Source organism: Vulpes lagopus, chromosome 12 (assembly GCF_018345385.1).
Source record: "Vulpes lagopus strain Blue_001 chromosome 12, ASM1834538v1, whole genome shotgun sequence".
Classification (NCBI taxonomy): Eukaryota; Metazoa; Chordata; class Mammalia; order Carnivora; family Canidae; genus Vulpes; species Vulpes lagopus.
Genome location: NC_054835.1, coordinates 42,434,974 through 42,461,358, shown reverse-complemented (window position 1 = coordinate 42,461,358; position 26,385 = coordinate 42,434,974). Strand labels below are relative to the sequence as shown.

Genomic DNA, 26,385 nt, shown 5'->3' with positions numbered 1-26,385 from the left:
CCACGTTGGGCTCCCGGTGCATGGAGCCTGCTTCTCCCTCTGCCTATGTCTCTGCCAATCTCTCTCTGTGTGACTATCATAAATAAATAAAAATTAAAAAAAAAAAAACTTAAATAAATAAATAAAAATCCTATGTTCTAATATTTAGTCAACTCTAAAGAGAAAACCTGATTGTCTCTTTAGGGTCAAAAGATTACCCATGGTTTCCTCCACTTACCAAACAACCCCACTCTCCCAGAACAGGGATCAAAACTTACTCTTCCTTTGTACTAACCCTGCATTGCACACACTGTTGTCTATGGCACAAAAGAGATGCTCAATAAACATTTATCAAATTGGTTTCAGTTTTAAAATGAGTTGCTGGGAAAAGGAACACATACAAATACTTTATGGATTATTTGTTGGTTATAAACAGAGACAGGAAACAGCGAAGAAACTGTATGCACCTCAATCTCTTCTTCTGGTTAAGTATAATGCAATACACACACACACACACACACACACACACACACACACACACACGCCCGCCCCCTTTTTAAAATAAAATCTGCACCCGACATGGGGCTCAAACTCACAATCCTGAGATTAAGAGTTGCACGTTCCACTGACTGAGACAGTCAGGTTCCCCAATCCAGGTTTTTCTGAACCTCAGCCACTCGCTTTCCCCTGTCATCAATTCTGCATATCCCAAATCCATGGCTCCTTCTCCCCAGTTTCCTGCCTCTTTCTCATGACACAACATTAATCTCCTCTCCATTCCCAAAGTGGAGTAAATTATGCTCTAGCTATTACTTGGCCAGGTTACCTGGATACAAGTCTTGATGTTTGATACTTCTGAATGAGACCATCCAGAACAACACACCATGTGGTGAGGAAAGAAAAAGACCAGGAAAGAACAAAGAAAGCCTCAGTATTAAACTACTCAGGGAAGGAAGACTGTAGCTGAATGGTTAAGGAAATTCAAGTTACTGGGCATTAGATGTAAACTCTTTCTTTTAGCACATGCTTATGAGTAAGTGATGACAATAAATTTTATTAAGTAACAGAGAAAAACAAATGTTTGGTAACAAAACTAAAATGCTGATTATAGATCTGAAAAAAAAATGAGACGGAAATAGAGCAGTATACATTCTTTTTGCTGGCTAAGAGTAGTCCTAATTAGTCATCTGACAGTACTTACCACTTATGCCCCATTATTTTGCAATACAATGCCTATTAATATCATTTGGTGAATATCAAATAAATATGTTACAAAATTGTTAATCATCTTGATATGTTCAGGAATTCAGCAAAAAGCCTTAAAACATGGTGTATTTTTACAGAACCAGGTGTGTCTGCTTTAATTTTTTTTTCACACACACACATACTATGTACATACAATAATCACCATCACCAAAACTTAAGCTGGATAATGAGGTTTTAAAAATAAATTTTATTGAGATACAATTCACATAGCATAAAATTCACCCATTTAAAGTGTAAAATTTAATGGGTTTCTCAGAATTGTGTAACCATCATCACTATCTAATTTTAGAACATTACTCCCAAAAGAATCTCCATGCTCATTAGCAGTCACTCTCCATTATCCCTTTCTACCCAGTCCCTGGGAACCTAATATATGTTTCTTTATAGATATGTTTATTCTAGACACTTTATATAAATAAAATCATACAATATGGCGGGGTGGTTACTCTCAGTATAATATTTTTGAGGTTCGTGTATGTTGTATTTATCAGTAATTTATTCCTTTTTATTGCTGAAGAATATTCCATTGTATAGTTATACCACATTTTGTTTAACTATTCATCAGCTGATAGATATATGGGCTGTTTCCACTTTTTGAATACTATGAACAATAATTTTTGTGGGGACATATATTTTCATTTCTCTTGGGCATATACAGGCCATTTAGTAACTCTATATTTAACATTTTGATGAACTGCCAAACTGTTTCCCCGAGGAACTACATCATTTTACAACTCCACTAGCAATAACAGGCACGTTCCAGTTTTTTTTTTATATCCTCTCCAGCATATTACAGTGTCTTTCTAACTCTGGCCATCCTACTAGGTGTGATATGGCATGCCACTGTGGTTTTGTGGATAATGATTTTTAAATATAACTATATTATGGGGCACCTGGGTGGCTCAGTAGGTTGGGCATCCAGCTCTTGATTTTGGTTCAGGTCATAATCTCAGGGTTGTGGGACTGAGCCTCACATCAGGTTCTGAGCAGGGAGTCTGCTTAAGTTTCTGTCTCCCTCTCCCTCTGTTTGCACCCCTCCCCCCCCTAGTGTGTTCGCTCTTTCAAAAAGATAAATCAATCTTAAAAGATACATATAACTATTTAGCCCTCCTGATCATATCTGGAGGCAAAGGTCTGCCCTCTTTGTAAATATAAAGGAGCATAATTCCTAAGAACTACTTAGGCCTATAGCAAATGGAACAGCAGCATCTTGGTTCAGAGATCTCTGATCAGGACTGTCACTCAGACCTATCATTGTTTCTTAGGTTGTTTTACCTTTTCAGACTACAATAGAACATAGAGCCTAATGCAAGAATCTTTACCACAGTGCATCACTGTGATAAGTATAAATTGATAAGTATAAATGTATAGGGGCAGAAAACAGGCTGAAAACTGCATAACATAAATAAGGTAGAATCATTTTTATTCATATTGGGAATGTGTGCCAAGATGAAGAACAGTTAGAAATTTCTATGAAGAAAATGTAGGGTTTACCAACAAAGTTCCCAAAGGATCTGTTTAGGGTTACCTTGCCTGCTCACAAAAGCAGAATTTTCCTAAACAGAAACAGAGTTTTCCAAGGTTAACTAGGTTATGAGAGGTGGATATAAGAAGTTTATTCCCAACAAAAGCAGAGGTAGCAAGTATGTAAGATTCAATAAGTGAAAAGGCTCAAAACATGCTCAGTTTTTGGAGGATGAAACAAATGATGTCAATTCTTTTATATTAAGCAGAGCAGTCCCCAAGAAAAATAACATACACAGTAGTACAAACTTTCATCTCCTGTTACAGGTTATTTAAATAAAACTACAAGATGCTCAAATTCTTTTCATACTTGCTTTACTTCTCTAAGCATAATATCTTCAGAAGTAAATTATGCTGTTTAAGTCAATATTTATGAAGCTTTCGGATTCATAAATACGTTATGGTTTTCCTTATCTATTTCACACCTTTGCCATAATTTACGGTTTTCTAAGGATAGAAATTCCATAAAATATGAAATACAGATGATGTGTAGAATATCTTCACTGGTATCTAATCTTAGTGGTTTCATTTCTTTTTTCTTTTTTTAAACACTTTGAGAGAGAGAGAGAGAGACACATAATGAGAGACAGCATAAGCAGGGGGGATAGGGAGAAGCAGGCTCCCCACTGAGCAGGAAGTCCGATGTGGGGCTCGGTCCTAGGAACCTGGGTTCATGACCTAAACTGAGGGCAGATGCTTAACGGACTGAGCCACCCAGGGGCCCCTTCTTTTCTTAAATTATTACTATTATTTTAAAATTATTATTTTTAATGTAAACTCAATGCCCAATGTGAGGCTCAAACTTACAACCTCCAGATCAAGAGTCATATGTTCCACCAACTGATCTAGCCAAGTGCTCTTGTGGTTTCAATTCTTTATTTTTTCTTATTAATATAGCATTTATTTGTCTTTCCTCTGTCAAAGGTTTCAATTCTTTTAGAAGAGCTGATTTTCTTTTTCATTTTAGCTCTGGAATTATTTCTTAATTTTATTTATTTTTTATTGTCTTTTAAAACTTTACTCTCATGTTTCCCTTGCACCAAATATCAAAGAAACACTGAAAAAGGGAACCCAGTCTGAATTTCCTCAAATCTGTAGTGCCTTGCCAGAGGTCCAACTGGTTTTGACGTGCTTATTGTCCTAACACTCTCCCTATGTACCAGAGGATCAAAAGCAGGAAAATATCCTAAGAGGCAAAAATGCAACCAGTAAACAGTGAAACGTCAAGTGAAAAGTGCTCCAAGTTTGAATGGAGTCCATGTGAAGTCTAAAAATGTTCATTCCTTCCATCACCAAGGAATTTCTCAGAAACACTTCAATTCAGAACCTATTTCATTTTTGAGTAATGAAGAAAAACTAAAATTTCTGTTCCATGGTAATATGCATTACCAGATACCGTTAACAGTCAACCAAAAGTAAGCAATGCTGTCAAAAAGTAATTGTATCAGTTTAGACAAAGTTAACTAAATTATGCAGTAACAGATTCCATTTTGTATAATTCAGAATAGAGCAGTCACTGATAAAACCACTACTATTATAGTTGAAACAGACCTTGGTACTAAATGAGAGTTCAGTCTTTTCAAAAAACACAAAAGGAGTTTCATATTGAACTGATTTTAGCAGAAAGAAAAGGCAGGCCGAAAGCATTCTTTCCTCTAAGACACCGACTCTTTCTACAAGTAAAAAGAATTTCTCAAAGCTGCTTTAAAGCACCAGATTTTGAGAACTGGATCAGACTACGGCAGATAGTTTTGAAATTGTAAAGAAGTTGGACCCACACTTAAAGAGAAGTAAGGAGGCAGCTTTTCAATGTGCTACTTCCCAATGTCAATTAGAATTCTGAGGTTAGAAGTCTGTGTGGAGACAAATGGCAGGTACAGGCCTGGGTCACAAACTCAAATGTTTATAGATTTGACAGTTAACATAATGAGTCACAAAAGGTGATGTAAGAGAAAAGATAAAGTGGAAACCACAGCTAATTGAAGAGTGAGCATTGCGCCTTTCTGAAGAGATAGCAACTATTCAGCTTTAGCCAACTATTATATTAAAATGTAGGCCCAATGTTCTTAGGTATTTCAATTTTTCAAGATAAGACAAAGTTTGAATTACATAGGATCTCATTTTTAAAAACTGGGGACCAAGATTAAAAGGAAAAAATCTAATACTTATGAAGGCCAGGCAACATACATCTGTGGGACAATTTGTGATCTCTGATTTATGTACTGGAGGCTGGCTGGTAAGGAAGAGCCTTGGTGGCACAAATAAAAGAAAGTGAGGTTGGGAGAATCCTGACTAGGTAAAGAAAGCAAAAAAACAATAGCAACAAAAAAACAGTGTTAAAATAAGGCACTGAGTATTATTACTGTGTTGCTACAAATTTACCTCTGAGAAAGAGAATGCTTTTTGCAGTTTTAAATTTAGACCCTATGAAAAGCTCAAGAAAATTATTTCCATGGTCATATCCACTAGTAGACATGTTTTAAGATACTCAAGGTGAGGAGGCAGAGATGGAAAAATGTTTAGTTTCAAAGTAACTCTGAGTACAAGCCAAGAGGGACAACAGATGGGTACTAATATTTATTAAGCACTGAGGCATATCAGGACTAAATTATAAAAAATGAATCAGATTGGGTTATCTCTTGAGGAATGGAGAGGCTTTCCCTTCAAAATGTATTGAAATTATCCCCTTAAAATGAGGGTTAAACTGCTAAAAAGAGCCAAAATGTCTAATGAGTTTTTTCATCTTTGAAGATTAGGCTGGGTCTTAATATTTGCGAGTTAATGACTTTCTTCACAAAACTCTTGGAAAATTTGAGAAAAACTACTGTGTAGTGAGAGGCACATAACCACTCCAAAATCACCACAAATGAGGGTGACCATGTAGCCTTTTTTTTTTGAGAGATTATTCCTGCTTAATAAAGATAAGGGTGCGCTCAGAATCCAGTCTATACTAGTAGTTTACCATTATCATGATAGATTATTTCTCTGGAAATTTTTAATGGTGAAAATCTGATGGAAAATGCGAACTAGGGATTACTAATATAGGGTTGAATGTACTTACCTATTATCTCAGATTCATAATAATCCTGTGTGCCTTCCTGGAAGACAAGACAGGGTGTCTTTATGATTTTGAGCATGAATTTGGAAAATGGTAGGTCCATTGTATGGTAAGTTTATGTCCATTAAAGAGGAATAAAAAACAGGACCTACCTCCTCTTAGGGATTATTTAGCTGTGTTATACCAAGGGCAATTAAAGGCTCCTTAGAAATTCTAAGTACAGGGAAGAATAGAACTATAAAAAATTTAGTACTGTGCATTTTCTTGTTTATATGTTTTTAGCATTGTTTCAAGATTCTACTATTTGTGCTAAGAGAGTAATATAAAGAAAGATGAAAAAGCCTACATTTCAACCAAATAAAGAACACTCCACTAAAAACAAACAGAACAACAAACTCATACCAACTCTGTTCTTTTTTTTAATACCTAAGATGGGCTTTTGATCACGGTGAAGAAATAAGCTCACATGCATTCATTAATCATACCAGCTAAAGATTTCTTCCCAGACCAAGGATCACAAACATATTTCTATATTAATGGAAAGGCAGTCCATGAATTCCCTATAAAAAATCCTTATGTTTTTATTTTCATTTTGATGATAATGTTAAAAAAAAAAGTAATAAATGAGTATCTGGGATCATCTAGATGAGTACTTTATAAATGTTTAGAACATAACTGGGGACTTAAAACGATAGTGATTCGTTTGTACCAAGCAAAGGCGAAATGATATCACAATATCATATACATATTTGAGAGTTTTTCAATAGTCCTAACAGAACAGCGTTTCTCAACCTTAGTATTATTACTGATATTTTGGGAAAGGTAATTCTTTGTTGCAGGGAACCTTCAAGCGCATTGTAGGATGTTTAGAAGGACCCCTGGCCTCTACCCACTACATGCCAGTAGCACCATCCCCCTAATTGTGGTAATCAAAAATGTCTCAAGGCAGCATTCAATGGTCCTTAGAAGACAAACTCTCCCCATGTGGAAAACCAGTGCAAAAGAGAAAAGTGGAGAACTGGGTCATTCCAAGGCACACAGGAAAACAAACATGTCAAATTCAAATGAACCAGAACTGTAACAATTACTACTACTCTCAAGTTGAAAGCAACATCACTAAAACATCACTCATCATATTAATATTGTCAATGTGCAATTCACTAATTCTGTACTTCTGCTCATACTTAATTTGTAAATCTGTTGCTTTGATAAAATTTTTTTTCCCCTTTAAGGAGCAATCTAAACATTGTTCAGTCTGAATTAAAATTTTCCTGATTTATCTTTTCCTAAATAGAAACTATTCAAATTTCTCATTTACTAAGAAGTAACTTTTTTAGGGATGCCTGGGTGGCTCAGTAGTTGAGTGTCTCTGCCTTCGGCTCAGGGCGTGATCCCGGGGTCCTGGGATCATGTCCGCCATGGGGCTCCCTGCGAGGAGCGTGCTTCTCCCTCTGCCTGTGTCTCTGTCTCTCTCTGTGTCTCTCATGAATAAATAAAAACCTTGAAAAAAAAAAAAGTGACTTTTAAAAATGTCCTTTTGGTGCCTTAAAGTTTCTTTTAGAGTCTTCTAATTTGTCACAATTTTTATTTTTATTTTTTGTTAAAGTAAACTTTACAACCAAGGTGGGGCTGGAACTCATGACCCTGAAATCAAGAGTCACATGCTTGACCAACTGAGCCAGACAGGTGCCCCATCAGTCCGTCCTTTTTTTTTCCCCCCATCAGTCCATTCTTAATTGAAGACATTCTCAAAAACCCAAAAAGGCAGTCATATGTTTAGATGTTAACTGTCTTAATTCTATAAAAAATAACCCCCAAATCTGAATTATATATACATTGATAAGGTAGAAAAGTTACTGAATAAGCAGTATTTGCTATTATAACTTTTTTCTTTACACAGGACTCTTTGGAAAAGATAACTGCCAATATATCTTATCCATATATATCCTAAATTTCTCTTCTTCAAATTAAGCAGAACTGACAATATAGTATAACAATGTCCAAAGGTGTATAAAAGTTCAAAGTCTGTCTTGAATACAACTCTATCAGTGGAAGAATCTTAAAATAGTTAGATGAGTTAAATGTAGAAGAGATTGTTACAAAAAGTATAATAGCTCACAAACTATCCTTGTGCTAGTAATCAAAGCTTGCCCTTTACCTGTGCACTGAAATCTTATGGTTGGTTGAAAGATGAAGCAAAGGTTAAAAAAAATGTTGGTTCAACAGATCCACTTAAGAGAACACTCCAGCAATGCTCATAAATCTTCCAAGTTTAACAAATATGACTACTATACCTCCAAAGACCTAGCAAGTTCTGCTAAAATCACCCAAAATCAAATGGTTCCATGTCAGCCTGGGTGGCTCAGCGGTTTAGCGCCGCCTTCAGCCCAGGGTGTGATCCTGGGGACCCGGGATTGAGTCCCATGTCAGGCTCCCTGCATGGAGCCTGCTTCTCCCTCTGACTGTGTCTCTGCCTCTCTCTCTCTCTCTCTCTCTCTCTCTCTCTCTCATGAATAAATACAATCTTAAAAAAAACAAAAGCAAAGCAAAAAACAAAATCAAACGGTTCCAAAATTCTTTAAGAACTGTGCTTTAGGGCAGCCTGGGTGGCTCAGCGGTTTAGCACCGCCTTCAGCCCAAGGCGTGATCCTGGAGACCCGGGATCGAGTCCCGCATTGGGCTCCTTGCATGGAGCCTGCTTCTCCCTCCGCCTGTATCTCTGCCTCTCTTTCTCTCTCTCTCTCTCTCTGTGTCATGAATAAATGAATTTTAAAAATCTTAAAAAAAAAAAAAAGAACTGTGCTATAAGATTTAAAGATTCATTTCTTCCTTTTAAAAAATCCTACCTCGGGAATTACTGCTACCTTCTTTATGTCTATTACTAGTTAGGTATAATTTTATTTTCTAAATATGAAAATCAAATGAAAGCAAAAAAAAAAAAAAGACTTCAAAAGAAAGTATAAATCACTTTTGAGCAAGCTCTTAAAACATGCAGCATCAGAGGTTTTTATTAAAGTTAAGACAGCATCTAATTCTGCTTTTCTTCTCAAATATTTATCTACCTTTGAAGGTATACCAAATAACAAAGTGACTTACTGATAGGAAGTAGTAGCCAATAAAGCATGAACTCCTACTTATAGAAGATGAAGTGACCAGCAACTGGGAGACCAGCAATTGTTCAACGTTTAAAATGTTCAGAAAGAGAGACAAAAGGAAACAAAGCTCCTAGTGATCCTCAGTTGAATTACCAGATTAAACAAAAATGCAGGAATCATTCAAAGGCATAAACTTTTAGTAATATTTATGAAGCTCACAATTCTTCACTCTACATAAATTCTTGGAAAGGGAAGGTCTGTCAGGACTTCTGTCACTGAAAAAAAATCAAGTAAGTCAGATGGACCTCAGACAAAGACTGGCAGATATAAGAAAGCATAGACATGAAGCTTTGGGTACATTTATAAAGTTTAATAGTTGTAACAAATAAATTATCCTCTTCTTTGTTAGCAAGTAATTCCTCACCTGCTTGTGTGCATGATCATAGGAGTTGATATGGTTGTCAAATTCCTGATGTTTCTGATATTGCTTATCACAGAGTTCACAGTAGAAGTTGGCTCTGAGGTCTTCCAATGCTTTGGCAATTGCCTTCTCTTTGTCAACATAATCCTGTAAGAACCACAAAATATAAACAAAATGAACTTGGCAGAATTTTTTTTAAAGATTTTATTTATTTATTCATGAGAAACACAGAGAGAGAGAGGGCAGAAACATAGGCAGAGGGAGAAGTAGGCTCCCCAGGGGAGTCCAATGTGGGACTCGATCCTGGAACTCCAGGGTTACACCCTGAGCCAAAGGCAGAAGCTCAACCACTGAGCCACCCAAGAGTCCCGAACTTGGTAGAATTTTAAATAAATGTTATAAAGAGGGAGTCTCACCTGAAGAGAGAACAGGGGGCTTATTTAGTGGCACCAGTAAAAGCCAGATGGAACACAAGACACAATATGGTGGGGTAATTTGTGTGGAGTGGTACAAAGAGCTGTCTTCAAATAAACATTCAGAAAGAGTTTTTTTTTTTTTTTTTTAAAGATTTTATTTATTCATTCATGAGAGACAGAGAGAGAGAGAGAGGCAGAAACAAAGGCAGAGGGAGAAGCAGGCTCCATGCAGGGAGCCTGGTGTGGGACTCAATCCTAGGTCTCCAGGATCACGCCCTGGGCTGAAGGCGGCACTAAACCACTGAGCCGCCTGGGCTGCCCCCCACCTTTTTTTTTTTTTTTAAGAGTTATTTATGTATTAGAGAGAGAGAGAGAGAGAGAGAGAGAGAACACAACCATGCATGAGTAGGGGGAGGGAGAGGGAGAGAAGTAGATTCCCTGCTGAGTCGAACCCTAAGACACAGGGCTTGATTCTAGGACCCTGATAACATGAACAGAGCCAAAACCAACAATCAGACCTCAACCAACTGACCTACCCAAGTACCCCCAAGAGGAGTTTAATTTTACTTTGCCTTTTGGCATTATGGTGGCATCCCCTACTCCTACCCTTGGCTAAAAAAAATAAATAAAACACCCAACCAACCAGAAATAAAAAACACAATTTTTTAAAAAGTAGGTTCCACATTCACCATGATGCCCAATGAGGGACCTGAATTCACAACCCTGAGATCAAGAACCGAGCTGAGGGCAGCCCCGGTGGCCCAGCGGTTTAGTGCCACCTTCAACCCGAGATGTGATCCTGGAGACCTGGGAATGAGTCCCATGTCAGACTCCCTGCATGGAGCCTGCTTCTCCCTCTGTGTCTCTGTCTCTTTCTCTGTCATAAATAAATAAATAAAATCTTAAAAAAAAAAAAAAAAAAAAAAAGAACTGAGCTGAGATCAAGGTTGGACACTTCAACCAACTGAGCCATCCAGGCATGCCAAAACACAATTTTTATTGCACTGTAGAAACAACAGAAGTATAATCCTTAAAAGAGGCAATAAAAAACAAAATAAAGCAATCATCATCTCAAACTAAAATCAGGGCTGTGATGGGCAAGGGCTCTCCTTAGGACATATGGTGACACTGAGGCTTGGCGTTTTTTTGTTTTTTTTTTTTTAGGCTTGGTGTTTGAGTAAGATGGGGGAGCTAGACCAGAGAAGCCTCATTAATAAACGAAAGGATCTCTAAGTGGGCTAGAGAGTACCCAAGGACCTCTGTGTCTTTGCAGAGGGAATAAGAAATACTCCCAGAAAGCATCCTTCATTTTAGCCCTTTAACATTTTCCTAGATTAAGACCAACAAAACAGGGGTTACAATCAAAGATTACTACACATGAAAGAAAATAAGTCTATCTACAAGTGAGAATCATAGGAAACAAGCAATAGATTTAGGTGCCCCCAATCTCAAATATTGGAATAGTCTGTTATAGAATATAAAGCAACTATAAAATGTTTAAAATACAAAATGGGATTACAACAATGAGCAAACATAAAACATATTTAAAAAAACCAGGCAGACTGTAGGGGCACCTGGCTGGGTTAGTTGGTAGAGCACGTGACTTTCAATCTTGGGCTTGTGAATTCAAGCCCCATGTTGGGTGTACAAATTGCTTAAAAATAAATTTCTTGGGCAGCCAGGGGGGCTCAGTGGTTTGGCGCCACCTTCAGCCCAGGGCCTGATCCTGGAGACCCAGAATCGAGTCCCGCATCAGGCTCCCTACATGGAGCCTGCTTCTCCCTCTGCCTGTGTCTCTGCCTCTCTCTGTGTCTCTCATGAATAAATAAAAATCTTAAAAAAAAAATAAAATAAAATTCTTTTATAAAAAATCTTTAGGGACGCCTGGGTGGCTCAGTCAATTAAGCATCTGCCTTCAGCTCAGGTCATGATCCCAGAGACCTGGGATAGAGCCCTGCATCGGGTTCCCTGCTCAATGAGGAGTATGCCTCTCCCTCTGCCCCTCTCCCATGCTCGTGTGCTTACTCTCTTGCCCTCTCTCAGATAAATAAATAAAATCTTTTTTAAAGATTTTATTGACACAGAGAGAAAGCACAAGCAGGAGAAGCAGCAGGCAGAGGAAGAAGCAGAGAAGCAGGCTTACTGCTCAGCAGAAAGCCCAACTAATACTAACTCAGGCCCCTGGGATCACAACCTGAGAGGAAGGCAGACACTTAACTAAGCCACCCAGGCGCCCCTAAATAAAATCTTTGAAACAAAAAAACCCTAGAGGTGCCTGGCTGGCTCAGTTGGTAGAACATGCAACTTAATCTGAGGGTTGTAAGTTTGAAGCCCTATGTTGGGCGTGGAGCCTACTACAAAACAAAACAAAACAAAACAAAACAAAACAAAACAAAACAAAACAAACAAAACAAAACCAGAAAAAAAAAACCTAGGCAGACTGCAGAAAGAACTAAATGAGACTTTTTATAACTAAGAAACCTAATTGTAAAAAAGAAATGAAAAAATTCATCAGCTAGTTAGATGATAGATTAAAAACACAGACCAGGGCAGCCCCGGTGGCTCAGCGGTTTAGCACCGCCTGCAGCCCAGGGCCTGATTCTGGAGACCCAGGATCGAGTCCCACATCGGGCTCCCAGCATGGAGCCTGCTTCTCCCTCTGCCTGTGTCTCTGCCTCTTTCTCTTTCTGTGTCTCTCATGAATAAATAAATAAAATCTTATAAATAAATAAATAAATAATAAAATAAATAAAATAAAATAAAATAAAATAAAATAAAATAAAATAAAATAAAATAAATAAAATAAAATAAAATAAATAAAATAAAATAAAATAAAATAAAATAAAATAAAATAAAATAAAATAAAATAAAATAAAAACACAGACCAGATACAGCTCAATATGTGTAAGAGGGTGTTTGGGTGGCTTGATCAGTTAATAAGTGTCTCACTTTTGATCTCAGCTTAGGTCTCGATCTCAGGGTTTTAAGTTTAAGCCCCCACCTCAGGCTCTGTGCTGGGCGCGGAGCCAACTTGATTAAAAAAAAAAAGATTAAAAAAAAAATATAGTAGGGAGGTAAAAATGTTCTGGAATTAGACTGTAGCAATGGTTACACAAACTTATGAAATATATTAAAAACAATTGGACACCTTTAAAAGGTGAATTTTATAGTATATAAATTATATCTCAGTTTTAAAAAGAGGTAATATAAAAAATAAAATAAAATAAAAAGAGGTAATATAAAGAGGTAAAACAAATTGAAATTACTTAGAATGTGGCACAGGGACAAGGAAACATAATATGAAAAAGAGGTTTAAGGAGCCATGGAGAATAATTATATTAACACGAGTATAACTGGAATCCCAGAAGGAGAATAGAGCATAGATGAGAAACATAATTGAAGATACAAAGGCTGAGGATTTTTCCAAACTAGTAAGACATAACTCAACAGATACAAGAAGCACAACGTACACCACATAGACCAAATAAAAATATGCGCCTAGGCACACTGCAGTGAACCTACAAAGGGACCAAAGACCATCAAATCATAAAATGTCAAGAAAAAAATTAAAGATCACCCACAATCAGATTGACAGATTAAAAAGTAACAGAAGCTAGAAGACAGTGTGCTTCAGTGTGCTGAGAGAAAATATATTTTATTTGTTGTATACAAAATGACCTATTTTTCAGAGTTGAAGAAACGAAGGCATTTCCAGATAGTTTTACCAGCCAAAAAGATTCATTAAAAAGAACCTTCCTAAAGCAGTATTTCTGAAATCACAGGTTTTGACTCACCAATGGGTCACAACATTAACATTTAGAAGAGTATAATAGGCATGAAAAAGGGGAAAAAAATCGTAAAATATGGAGTGTATTTCACATAAGGGTAAATACTGTCTTGTAAAACTTTTGTTTCAGTTCTAAATGGTTGCAATATTAAACCTATTTCTTTTTTTTTTTTTTTTTTATTTTTTTTTATTTTTTTTTATTAAACCTATTTCTTACCGTAGACCTGAAAGTCACTGTATCCTTAAGAATGTATTTTAGGGAAGAAGGAAAATGACATCAGTGAAAAGGTCTGAAATCTCAAAGTAAATGGTAGGCAATAAATATACATTTATTATAAATATAGAATATATACTTATTATATAAATATATTATATATATAATAACAAAAACACCTAGTTTACAGGACTGAAAAAGGATAAAAGCAAAATGCTAGCTGACACAGCCAAGTATAACAAAAGAGGGAATTCAAAGTTTTTTTTTTTTTTGAATTCAAAGTTTAAGTGTTCTAGAGTTCTACTAATTGAGATAGAGTTAATTTTAAACTTTGTTAGACTTTGTTAAAAAAATAAGCATAATTTATATTAAAATTCCAAAAGTAATTATTAGAATAGAAAGAGTAAAGGGGGGAAAAAGGTAAGTAAACTTCAATTTTATAAAACTAAGACATACCAGAAAAATCAGGAAAATAGAAGTAAAAAGACAGACTGATAAGTAATCACCAGAAACATAAATATACTAAAAAACTGCCAGAGGGTTCCCTGGGTGGCTCAGCAGTTTAGCGCCTGCCACCTTCAGCTGGGGCGTGATGGAGTACCACATCGGACTCCCTGTCTGTGTTTCTCATGAATAAATAAAATCTTTAAAAAAAGAAAAAAAGAAAAAAAGAAAAAAAAAAAAAAAGAAATGCATGCTCTGCTGATTGAGCCAGCCATGAGCTCCATCTTTTTTAGACTTTAAGGCAAAAAGCATTACTTGAGACCATGGCCAATTATGAAATTAAATATTAAGAGGCTATTCTCCACATAAATTGCACTGCTAATCTGAAAAGCCAACATAGATATGTTGGTTATCCACTGATCTTTATGAGGTTTTGGTTCAAAACTGTAAGACTGACCCAAAAAAAGGTGGTCCAATTTGCCTCAGCAGTTCCACTTAAAAACTAGACACCAAAACAAGCTAAGTACAGCTGAACATTGAACATCATGGTTTTGAACTGCATGGATCCGGTTATATGAGAATTTTTTCTAATATATATATTTTGGAGATTTGTAACAATTTGAAAAAACAGATAAACCACGTAGTTTGGTTTATACTAGACCACAGACTATTATAGTTTAAAAATATTTTAAAAATTAAACAGTATATCGTTAATGCATAAAATACATGTAGATACTAGTTTAATTTATCATTTACGGGATCCCTGGGTGGCGCAGTGGTTTAGTGCCTGCCTTTGGCCCAGGGCGTGATCCTGGAGACCCGGGATCGAATCCCACGTCGGGCTCCCGGTACATAGAGCCTGCTTCTCCCTCTGCCTATGTCTCTGCCTCTCTCTCTCTCTCTCTGTGTGACTATCATAAATAAATAAAAATTAAAAAAAAAACTCCACATTAAAAAAAATTATCATTTACTACCATAAATATATATATAAATCTATTATAAAAAGTTAAATTAAAATTTAGGGGGATCCCTGGGTGGCTCAGCGGTTTAGCGCCTGTCTTTGGCCCAGGGCATGATCCCGGAGTCCCGGGATTGAGTCCCACATCGGGCTTCCTGTGGAGCCTGCTTCTCCCTCTGCCTGTGTCACTCGCGCGCTCTCTCTCTCTCTCTCTCTCTCTCCCCCCCTCTCTCTGTCTCTCATGAGTAAATAAATAAAATCTTAAAAATTAAAATTTAAAGGCATTTGGGTGGCTCACTCAGCTAAGCATCTGACTCTTGATATCAGGGTCATGAGTTCATGTCCTGAGCTGGGCTCCACACTGAGCATAGAGCCTACTTTAAGAAAAGGAAAAAAAAAGGAAAAAAAAAAAAAATGTAAGTTATCAAAACTTACACTTACAGACCTTTAAGGCACCAGTGGCAGGGAGAAGTGTAAACAAATGTAAAGATAATGTATTAAATCATAATTGCATAAAATTAACTGTAGTACATGCTGTACTATAGTAACAATTTAATTTAAGGTCATCTCTTGTTGCTACTGGGGTGAGCTCTAGTATCCACTTACATAGTTGTGTGATGCTAATCATCTGCATGAGCAGTTCTGCTCTCTAGCAAATTTGGTATTGCAATAAAAAGTGATCTCTCCCACTTCTTTTGTATTTTTTCATCACGTTTAGTGCAAAATTGTAAACCTTGAATCACACCACAGGACCAAAGAAAGTGCCATCAGTGCTGCTGGAAGTGCTCACAAGCAGTTGCTTGATATAGACCATAGATTCACATCTGCAACAATGGCTACCTGCCATTTCAAGATGGATGAATCTTCAAATATAAGTGTAAGGACCACTGTGGGGGGAAAAAAAAAAAGAAAAGAAAAGAAAAAGAAAAGGAAATCCATGAAGCTGTTGCTGCAGCTATATTAGCAGGTGCAAAAATCTTGCACTTTTTGTGTAAAACCATGCATTCATTCATTGAGAGGGGGATTTAGGGGGTTGGGGAAAGGGAGGGGCAGGAGAGGGAGGGGCAGAGGGAAAAGGAGGGAGAAGGAGAGAGACAATCTTAAACAGACTCCACACCCAGCACAGAGACCAATGTGGAGCTCAATCTCGCAATCCTGAGATCATGACCTGAGCCAAAAATCAAGGGTTGGACACTAACGGACTGAAATACCCAGGCACCCCATTTTATGCAAAATCTTTTAATCTCATATTGAAAATGCAAATTTTTTGTGGGTTTAGGATTGCTATTAGAAAGGAATATGTATAGACTCTGATAATGTTCCAAAAAAGTCAAAGGGATTACACAACAATGTACAGCAAAAGGTGAAGGGTCTAAAGCTGGAGAATTAAATGCCAGCAAAAGAATGGTCTGATAATCTTACAAAGAGGTTTGGCTGAAAAATGTCAAGATAACAGGAAAAGCGGCTTCTGCCAACTAAGAGGAGCAGATAGTTCCCAGACGCCCTTAAGAAAGTCACTGAGGAGAAAGGTTAACTGCCTGAACAAATTTTTTTTAATTTTAATTTTTAAAAAAGATTTTATTTATTCATTCATGAGAGACAGAGAGAGAGAGAGAGAGAGAGAGAGAGGCAGAGATACAGGCAGAGGGAGAAGCAGGCTCCATGCAGGGAGCCCGATGTGGGACTCGATCCTGGGTCTCCAGAATCAGGCCCTGGGCCGAAGGCAGACTCAACCACTGAGCCACCCAGGTGTCCCACAAAAAAAAAATTTTTTTTTTTTTTTTAAATAAAGGAAGGGAGAGAGAGAGAGAGAGAGAGAGAGAGAGAAAGAGAGAGAGAACACAAGCACAGGGAGGGGTAGGGAGGGGTAGAGAGGGACGGAGAAGCAGATTCCCCACTGAGCTTGAAGCCTGATGTGGGGCTCAATTCCATTATACACAAAACACTATAGAAAGCACCGTCAACACTATGGAAGAACCCCCAAAATGAGATCAGGAAAGTCTAGAAGGATTATACCACTGAAGACGCCACTGTTGTTACAGAAAAAGCCCTGAAAACCTTAAAAGCCCCAAACAATAAATTCCTGCTGGAGAAAACTGTGTCCAGATGTTGTGTATTACTTCACAGGATTTACAATATAGCCAATGAAGGAAATCGTGAAAGAAATTGTAGATATGGGAGAAAAAAAGGTGGTGGTAGGAGAAGGGTTTCAAGATATAGATCTTAAATTCAAGAGCTAAAAGATACCACACCAGAGGAATTAACACGAGACAAATGCTTCCAAGCCAGTGACAGACAATAAGGAAGCAAATGCAGAAGCAGCAGTGCCAGAAAACAAATTGACAGTACACTATCTGGAAGAAGGGTTCTGATTATTCAAGACTGCGTTGACGACTTCTGCCACATGGACCCGTCTATGATATGGACACCGAAATTACAGCAAATAGAAGGCTATGTATAGAAACATTTTTAAAAATATTTTATTTATTTATTCACAAGAGACACAGAGAGAGAGAGAGAGAGATACGGGGGGGGCAGAGATACAGGCGGAGAGAGAAGTAGGCTCCATGCAGGGAGCCCGATGTGGGACTCGATGCCGGGACTCCAGGATCACGCCCTAGGCTGAAGACAGGCGCTAAACTACTAAGTCACCCAGGGATCCCCTAGAAACATTTTTTAAAAAAGATTTTTATTTGAGAGAGACAGAAAACGCATGAACAGAGAGAAAGAGAAGCAGACTCCTCCTCAAGCAGGGAGTCCAACACAGGGCCAACCCCAGGACCCCAAGACCACAACCCAAACCAAAGGCAGAAGCCCAACTGACTGAGCCACACATGTGCCCTAGTAACATTTTTTTAAAAAATGAAAAAGCAAAAAGTCACATAAAAATAATGACAGTGTTTCTTTAAAGTTACACTAAGTGTGCCAGCTTCTTTCTTTTCTACATCCTCCACACAATCCCTCATCTTCCTCCTCAATGTGAAGACAATGAGGATGAAGACCTTTAAAATAATCCACTTCCACTTAATGAGTAGTATATATAACCATCATGCTGCATAGTTAATAAACTTATCTCTTGTGTCTTTTTGTGAAAATCCAGTAACTATATAGCAAAAATTGTGTGAGATGTTTTTGTGTCATCATCGCCTGAGTATTATGTGGGACATCATGCACAAGACTAGTATGGAAGTGGGTAGACTATCCTTAAATAGCAATAAGGTAAATGACATTTGATAGGCTTGATCCCAGGTCCCCAGGATCATGACCTGAGCCGAAGGCAGACACTTAACCAACTGAGCCACCCATGCGCCCCTATCTTTTCATTTTTGATGTCTAGTATTAGTAATAAGTATAACATCTACAGTGTTTTATATCAAATAAGACAATATTGATGCAGGTACTGACAGATGGCTCATCTTCTAAACAGATGACAAACTTATATTATCGACAAATACTTTTAAGTGTATCTTCTCTTATGATTTTAATATTTGCTCTTATCTAGCTTACTTTATTATAAGAATACAGTATATAATACATATAACATATAAAATATGTGTTAACCAGTGGTTCTGTTATTGGTTAAGACTTTTGGCCAACAGTAGGCTCTTACTAAGTAAGTTTTTGAGGGAATCAGAAGTTATCACAGATTTTTGACTATGGGAGGATCATGCTCCTAACCCCTGTGTTGTTCAAGGGTCAATTGTGTATTCATTTGCTAAAGGTAGTACAGAAGAATGAGAAAAGGAAAGGAGTAAGTGATGACTTGTTAACCCTTTACAGCAAAGGTGAATACATTAGTCTCACAGTTAGTAGATACTTCTAGTTAACAGATCTAAAGAGAAGTCTCATTTCAAAGGCTTCTAAAATTGGTCTTTATTCTATTAAAGTTTTGTATCTTCTGGATACACTTTTAGGGTGGTTCTATCATCAAACATTTCTCACATGACCTAATCAGTAAACAAGGAAAGGTTGCTGTATTTTGTGGAATGCCAAGGTGAATTGGTCTGGATAAACTTCTTAAAAACTAAAAAGTAAACATATAGTACACTGGAATTTTTCCATTTTCAATCATGCACCATAATTTTTTTGAATGATATTATCTATTTATTTTACAGATAGAGTGAGCACCAAGTAGAAGAGGATCAGAGGGAGAGGAGGGACAAGCAGATTCTGCTGAGCACAGAGCCCAACATAAGGCTCAATCCCATAATCCCTGAAATCATGACCTGAGCCAAAATCAAGAATCAGATGCTTAACCGAATAAGCCACACAGGTGCCCCTCATTCACCGTAATTTTTGCTAAGCACTCTAGGCAGTTTCATTTTGTCTATTAAGCAACTTGTAGATGTTCTTCCTTTTCAGTGCTGTTTTCCCAAGACAGAAGTCAGAAAACTCACTTTCCCAACCTCCCTTAAAACCAGGGTTCAGACATGTGATCTTTCCAACAGATGCAACTGCATAAGACTAATTTAAAAATGAGCAGTATAGGGCACTCACGTGGCTCCGTTGGTTAAGCATCTGCCTTCAGCTCAAGTCACAATCCCAGTCCTGGGATCAAGCCCACATTATGCTCCCTGCTCAGCGGGGAGCCTGCTTCTCCCTCTCCTTCTGTAGCTTCCCAGCTTCCCTTGCTTGTGCTCTCACAAACAAACACAATCTTAAAAAAATAAAAAATAGGGGGATCCCTGGGTGGCGCAGCGGTTTGGCGCCTGCCTTTGGCCCAGGGTGCGATCCTGGAGACCCGGGATCGAATCCCACATCAGGCTCCTGGTGCATGGAGCCTGCTTCTCCCTCTGCCTGTGTCTCTGCCTCTCTCTCTCTCTCTGTGACTATCATAAATATAAATAAATAAATAAATAAATAAATAAATAAATAAATAAATAGATAGATAGATAGATAGATAGATAGATAGATAGTAAAAGAAAAAAGAGCAGTATAAAGAAACAGGTGCCAAGCAGAACCTATCCTGCTAGGATAGGTGGTTACAGAAGCATATTTTAATTCTACCTTCATTTTTATTTACTCTGTAAGATTACTATAAAAAAGTGTTTATATAGGTTTGGAAGATTTATTCTTCCAAAAGAGAGATCAGAGGGCTGGATTAAATAAAACACAACACCTCTCTCACTTAAATACTGATTTGTAAGAGATTCTTCCTTCTACTTCAGGTCTCTAAATAGGAATCACATTCCTCCTTCCTAAAGTATGTTCTTTAAAATTTCTTTTAGTCTTTTGGTGGCAAAATTTTCTACCTGAAAATTTATCTACTTTTATCTCTAATCTTAAAAGACATTTTTGCTGTGTGTACAATTCTAGGATGATTACTGTTTGCTCTAAGTACATTTAAGATTCCATTACATGCTAATAGAATCAACTTTGTATTTTGACTTGTTACTGCAACAATTCTTTGAAGATTATGTTTTTTGTATTATTGTATAGTTTTGCCAGACTGTGACTATGTATAAACTTTTTTTTTCTTGCTTGAGATTTATTAGGCTTACTAAATCTGAAATGTGTTTTTCGTCAATTCTGGAATCTTTTCTTTGAGCCTCTGCCCTGCTTTTTCTTTCTAAAACTAACATATTAGAGCTTCTCATTTTTTATCTAACTGAAACTCTTTCACATATTTTCCATTTATCTTTCTTGCCCTCTCTCTTCTCTTTTTGCTACATTCTGGGTATTTCTTCACATGTATTATAGCTTAACATTTAGCTTTGTGTAATCTGCTGTTAAATCCTCTCATTGAGGTTTTATACAGTTTCTTGCCCTTTACTCATAACCTCAATTCTTTTCTTTTTTTCCCCTAAAGATTTATTTTATTCATGAGAGAGACAGAAAGAGGCAGAGACATAGGCAGAAGGAGAAGCAGGCTCCATGCAGGAGGCCCAATGCGGTACTCAATCCCAGGACTCCAGAGAACTATGTCCTGAGCTGAAGGCGAGTGCTCAACCACTGAGCCACCCAGGCACCTCCCCTATTTCTTTAAACATTATCTAATATGCTTTTTTATATGCTATATCCGAGCTGACAATTCCAGTATCTTCAGCCTTAAGGGGTCTGATTCTGCTCTTTTTCTCCCCTCCCTGGCTAACTTAAGCCCATAACGTCTAGTTTCTCAGTCGGGTTTATGACTATGATCTCCTATTTTGGGGGGTTTTATCCAGAAGTTCTTTGATGCTTAAAGTTGCTCTAGAGAAGTCTGAATTTGCTTCTTCTCAAGGGCACTATCTGCCCGAGACCACTTTATTTTTTTTTTTATTTACTCATGAGAGACACAAAGAGAGAGGAAGAGACATAGGCAAAGAGAGAAGTAGGCTCCCTGCAGGAAACCTGATGTGGGAGTCAATCCAGGATTCCAGGATCACGCCCTGAGCCGAAGATGCTCAACTGCTGAGCCACCCAGGCACCCCCCCAGGCAACTTTAAAGCACATATTTGTCCTTAAAATGTCATTGAATATTTCATAAATATTTCTCAACATACAAAAATAATTGAGAAAATACATTTTGCACAATCCTTTTTTTTTTTTTAATTTTTATTTATTTATGATAGTCACAGAGAGAGAGAGAGGCAGAGACACAGGCAGAGGGAGAAGCAGGCTCCATGCACCGGGAGCCCGACGTGGGATTCGATCCCGGGTCTCCAGGATCGCGCCCTGGGCCAAAGGCAGGCGCCAAACCGCTGCGCCACCCAGGGATCCCTGCACAATCCTTTTTAAAGAAGTTATTGGGATATCACCTGCAGGAAATCATGAGGAAAAGACTCAGCAAAAGGACTGGCAGGCTTTGAATATATTTATACATAGAGTTGAGGGTCAGAGAAGTGGGGATAGTAAGCAGTGTGTCAGAGATCAGAAGGTACATGCTATACGCCTCACAAAATAGAAATGGTAAAAAAAAAAAAAAAATAGAAATGGTATCAACTATTATAAAACAGGGTAGGTAGGGCAGCCCCAGTGGAGCAGCGGTTTGGCGCCACCTGGGCGCAGCCCAGGGCATGATCCTGGAGACCCAGGATGGAGTCCCACGTGGGGCTCCCTGCATGGAGCCTGCTTCTCCCTCTGCCTGTGTCTCTGCCCCCCGCCCCCGTTGCTCATAAATAAATAAATAAATAAATAAATAAATAAATAAATAAATAAAATCTTGAAATAAAAACAGGGTAGGTAGAGGCAAATGGGAATTAGTTTTGTTTATTATTGCATTTGTAATAAAAGTAAAAAGAACTTTATTCAAACCTGAAAGTCAAGTATTATAAGTATTATAACCCATATTTAATTGTATGCTACATACTGAGTGTATTTATTAGCATTAGGTGGTAGATGAAATGAAAGGAAATAAGAAGAGGAAAGCAAGTTAACCGGATGCTTCTAACAGTACAAAAATAATAGACACTCTTAAAAAAAGAGAGAACAAAGGGTAATTTTATTAAATTAAAGGTAACTACTGGGCAGCCTGGGTGGTTCAGTGGTTAGCGCCACCTTCAGCCTCGGGTGTGATCCTGAAGGCCGGGATCTAGTACCACATCGGGTTCCCTGTGTGGAGCCTGCTTCTCCCTCTGCCTGTGTCTGCCTCACTCTCTCTTGTCTCTCATGAATAAATAAATTTAAAAAAGAGTTTATTTTTTTAAAAAGGTAACTACAACAAAAATACAATCCATCTATATCTATACCACAGAGTCAGTGACCTTAAAAAAGGTGTAATATGGGGATCCCTGGGTGGCTTGGTGGTTTGGCGCCTGCCTTTGGCCCAGGGTGCGATCCTGGAGTCCCGGGATCGAGTCCCGTGTCGGGCTCCTGCCATGGAGCTTGCTTTTCCCTCCTCCTGTGCCTCTGCCTCTCTCTCTGTGTCTGTCATAAATAAATAAATAAATAAATAAATAAATAAATAAATAAATAAATAAATAAATAAATCTTAATAAAAGAAAAAAAGAAAAAGGTGTAATATAAAATAAACCAAACTTATCTGTCACATAAAACATAAAAATTGGGGCAGCTGGCTGGTTCAGTCAGTTAAGCATATGACTCTTGATCTTGGGGTGGTGAGTTTGAGGGATTTCTTAAAAAATATATACACAGTTAATTCATTAAAATTTTTTCATATTGTGGGATCCCTGAGTGGCGCAGCGGTTTGGCGCCTGCCCTTGGCCTGGGGCGCGATCCTGGAGACCCGGGATTGAGTCCCGCGTCGGGCTCCCTGCATGGAGCCTGCTTCTCCCTCTGCCTGTGTCTCTGCCTCTCTGTATGTGTGTGTGTGTGTGTGTGTGTGTGTGTGTGTGTGACTATCATGAATAAATAAATAAAATCTTAAAAAAAAAAAAGGAAAAACTTTTTTCATATTGTATCATAAAGCAAAACCCAAGTCCATGATGATTATAAGTCACACATCCAGAACAACGTCATTCAGAAAGACTGAATAAAAAAAAGGGGGGGGGGGCCCTGGTGGCTCAGTCTGACGCTCAACCAACTCTTGATTTCAGCTCAGATCATGGTCTCAGCATTACTGGATGAAGCCCTGTGTTGTGGCGGGCTTCTCCCTCAGCAGGGAGTCTGCTGGAGATTCTTTCTGTCCCTCCCCCTCTATCTCCACCTGGGTCTCTCTAAAATAAATAAATCTTTTTTAAAAAACATACCAAAAACACCCCCAAAACCCAAAGCTATACAAGGCAATATACGCAGAATGAAAGCAGGAATAAGGTCTTACTTTCACTCGAGGTACAGATTACACTATAAAGCTTTAAACAAGATAAAGGCACTTTATAATGTCAATGAGGGCAACTCATGGTATCTAAAAATTTTAATATCTATCATAATCTAGCAGCAACATTCATGGAGAAATTAGAGGAGATTTATTAAAGTAAGGAGACTCAAATCATCTCTCATTTAATGACAGATTAGAAAGATAAAAATTAACAAGGACATCGAACACCTTGATCTATTAAGTTGTGTGGCTTGAAAACAGGAAACACACCTTTTATTTTTTTAATTTATTTTTTAAAATTTATTTATGATAATCACACACAGAGAGAGAGAGAGAGAGAGAGGCAGAGACATAGGCAGAGGGAGAAGCAGGCTCCATGCACCGGGAGCCCGACGTGGGATTCGATCCCGGGTCTCCAGGATCGCGCCCTGGGCCAAAGGCAGGTGCTAAACCGCTGTGCCACCCAGGGATCCCAGGAAACACACCTTTTAAAATACTCATAGGGGATCCCTGGGTGGCGCAGCAGTTTGGCGCCTGCCTTTGGCCCAGGGCGCGATCCTGGAGACCCGGGATCGAATCCCACGTCGGGCTCCCGGTGTATGGAGCCTGCTTCTCCCTCTGCCTGTGTCTCTGCCTCTCTCTCTCTCTCTGTGACTATCATAAATAAATAAAAAATTAAAAAAAAAATTAAAATACTCATAGAATGTTCAAAAAAAGACCATATTAGGCTATAGAAGAAACTGTAATAAATTCCAAGAAGAGATAATATAAAGCAACATATACGAATACAGTAAAATAAAACTAGGAACTAATATTTTTAAAGGTTTTTCTATAAATCTGAAATCACAGAATTTCTAGAGGAAAAATGATAATGACTACATTATTTATCAGTATATACAGGTGTCAAGTGTAGCTGCAGTCAGGAAAAATACAGAGGTAGAACTACTTAAAGTAACAAAATAATAAAAACAAAAGCCACACTGGAGAAATTCATACATGTATACCAGGAAATAGGTTTCCATTTATATAAGGTTCAAAACCATGTAAAATTAAACAATACATGTTTAGGGATACAAAACACATTGTAAAACCATTTTAAAAAGTAAAGGACAACAGGCACCTGGGTGGCTCAGTCAGGCGTCTGACTCTGACTCTTGGTTTCGGCTCAAGTTATGACCTCAGGGTCCTGAGATCAAGCTCCGCATCAGACTCGGTGCTCAGTGCAGAGTCCACTTGGGATTCTTGCTCCCGCTCTCACTCTCCCTCTGCTCCTACCCCTTTGAGCTCTCTACTGCTCTTTAAAATAAATAAAACCTTAGGGGGAAAAGGTGGGTGTCAATAAAAGAGATAACATTTCCTGAATCATTATATGAGACCAGTATTACCCTCATAAAAACACTTCACAAGAAAACTACAAACTATAACTACAAATTCATGTTTCTTATGAATATAGATGCAAAAATCCTCAACAAAATGCTAGCAAACTAAATCCAGCAGTATATTAAAAGGATTATACCCTATGACCAAGGAGGACTTATTTGAGGAATGCAAAGTTGGTTTAATACATAAAAATGATGTGATGCACCATATTAAAGGGGAGAATCCTTATTTTTTCAATAGATGTAAAAAATAAAGCATGCAACAAAATCTAATACCTTTTCATGACAAAAACACTCAATAAACTACAAATTGAAGGAAACTTCCTCAATCTGATATGGATATCAGTGAAAAACCCCTGGCTAATATACTTAAAGGTTAAATACCAAAAGCCTGATCCCACTCTAAGATCAGAATGGAGATATCTGCTTTTGCCACTTCTACATAATACTATAATGAAAGTTCTAGGCAGGGCAATTAGACAGGGAAAAAATAGGCATCTAGATTGGAAAGAAGAAAGTAAAAGTATCTGTATTCACAGATAATATGATATGTAATAAGTCCTAAAGGATTCACACAAAAAAACTATTAGAGCTAATAAATAAGTTTAACAAAGTTGCAGAAAATACAAGATCAATATATGAAAATCAAAAGCATTTAAAAAATAATATTTAGGATTCAATTTAACAAAAGAAGTACAACACTTAAATATTGAGAGAAATTAAAGAAGATCTAAAGAAATGGAAAAACATCCTGTGTTCATGGATTGGAAGATTTAACATTGTTAATACTCCCAAAACTGACCTACAGATTCAACATAATCCTTATCAGAATCCTAGCTTTTTGTAGAAATTGACAAACTGATTCTAAAATTCATACAGAATTGGGAGGGATCAAGACTAGCCAAAACAATCCTGAAAACAAATAAAATAGGAAGGATGCACACTTCCCAATGCAAGCCTTACTACAAAGCAGCAATAAGCAAGACTCATTTTTTTCCTTTTTTAGATTTATTTATTTGAAAGAGAGAGAGTGAGAACAAGCAGGAGGGGCAGAGGCGGGGGCGGGGGGGGGCGGAATTCCAAGCAGACTCCCCGCCAAGCCAAAAGCAGGGTTCAAACTCAGGACCCTGAGATCATGCATGACCTGAG

At 37.7% G+C, this 26,385-nt stretch overlaps 1 protein-coding gene across 7 annotated transcripts in view; it reads right to left on the bottom strand.

The window, feature by feature from the left end:
- GPATCH8 (G-patch domain containing 8) overlaps positions 1-26,385 on the bottom strand; it is a 119,544-nt gene that overhangs the window by 13,818 nt on the left and 79,341 nt on the right. For all 7 annotated transcript variants that reach the window (XM_041724238.1, XM_041724244.1, XM_041724241.1 and 4 more), the window contains one exon: positions 9,347-9,490. In XM_041724238.1, the coding sequence (XP_041580172.1) occupies positions 9,347-9,490 (144 nt within the window). The remainder of the gene's footprint in view (positions 1-9,346; positions 9,491-26,385) is intronic.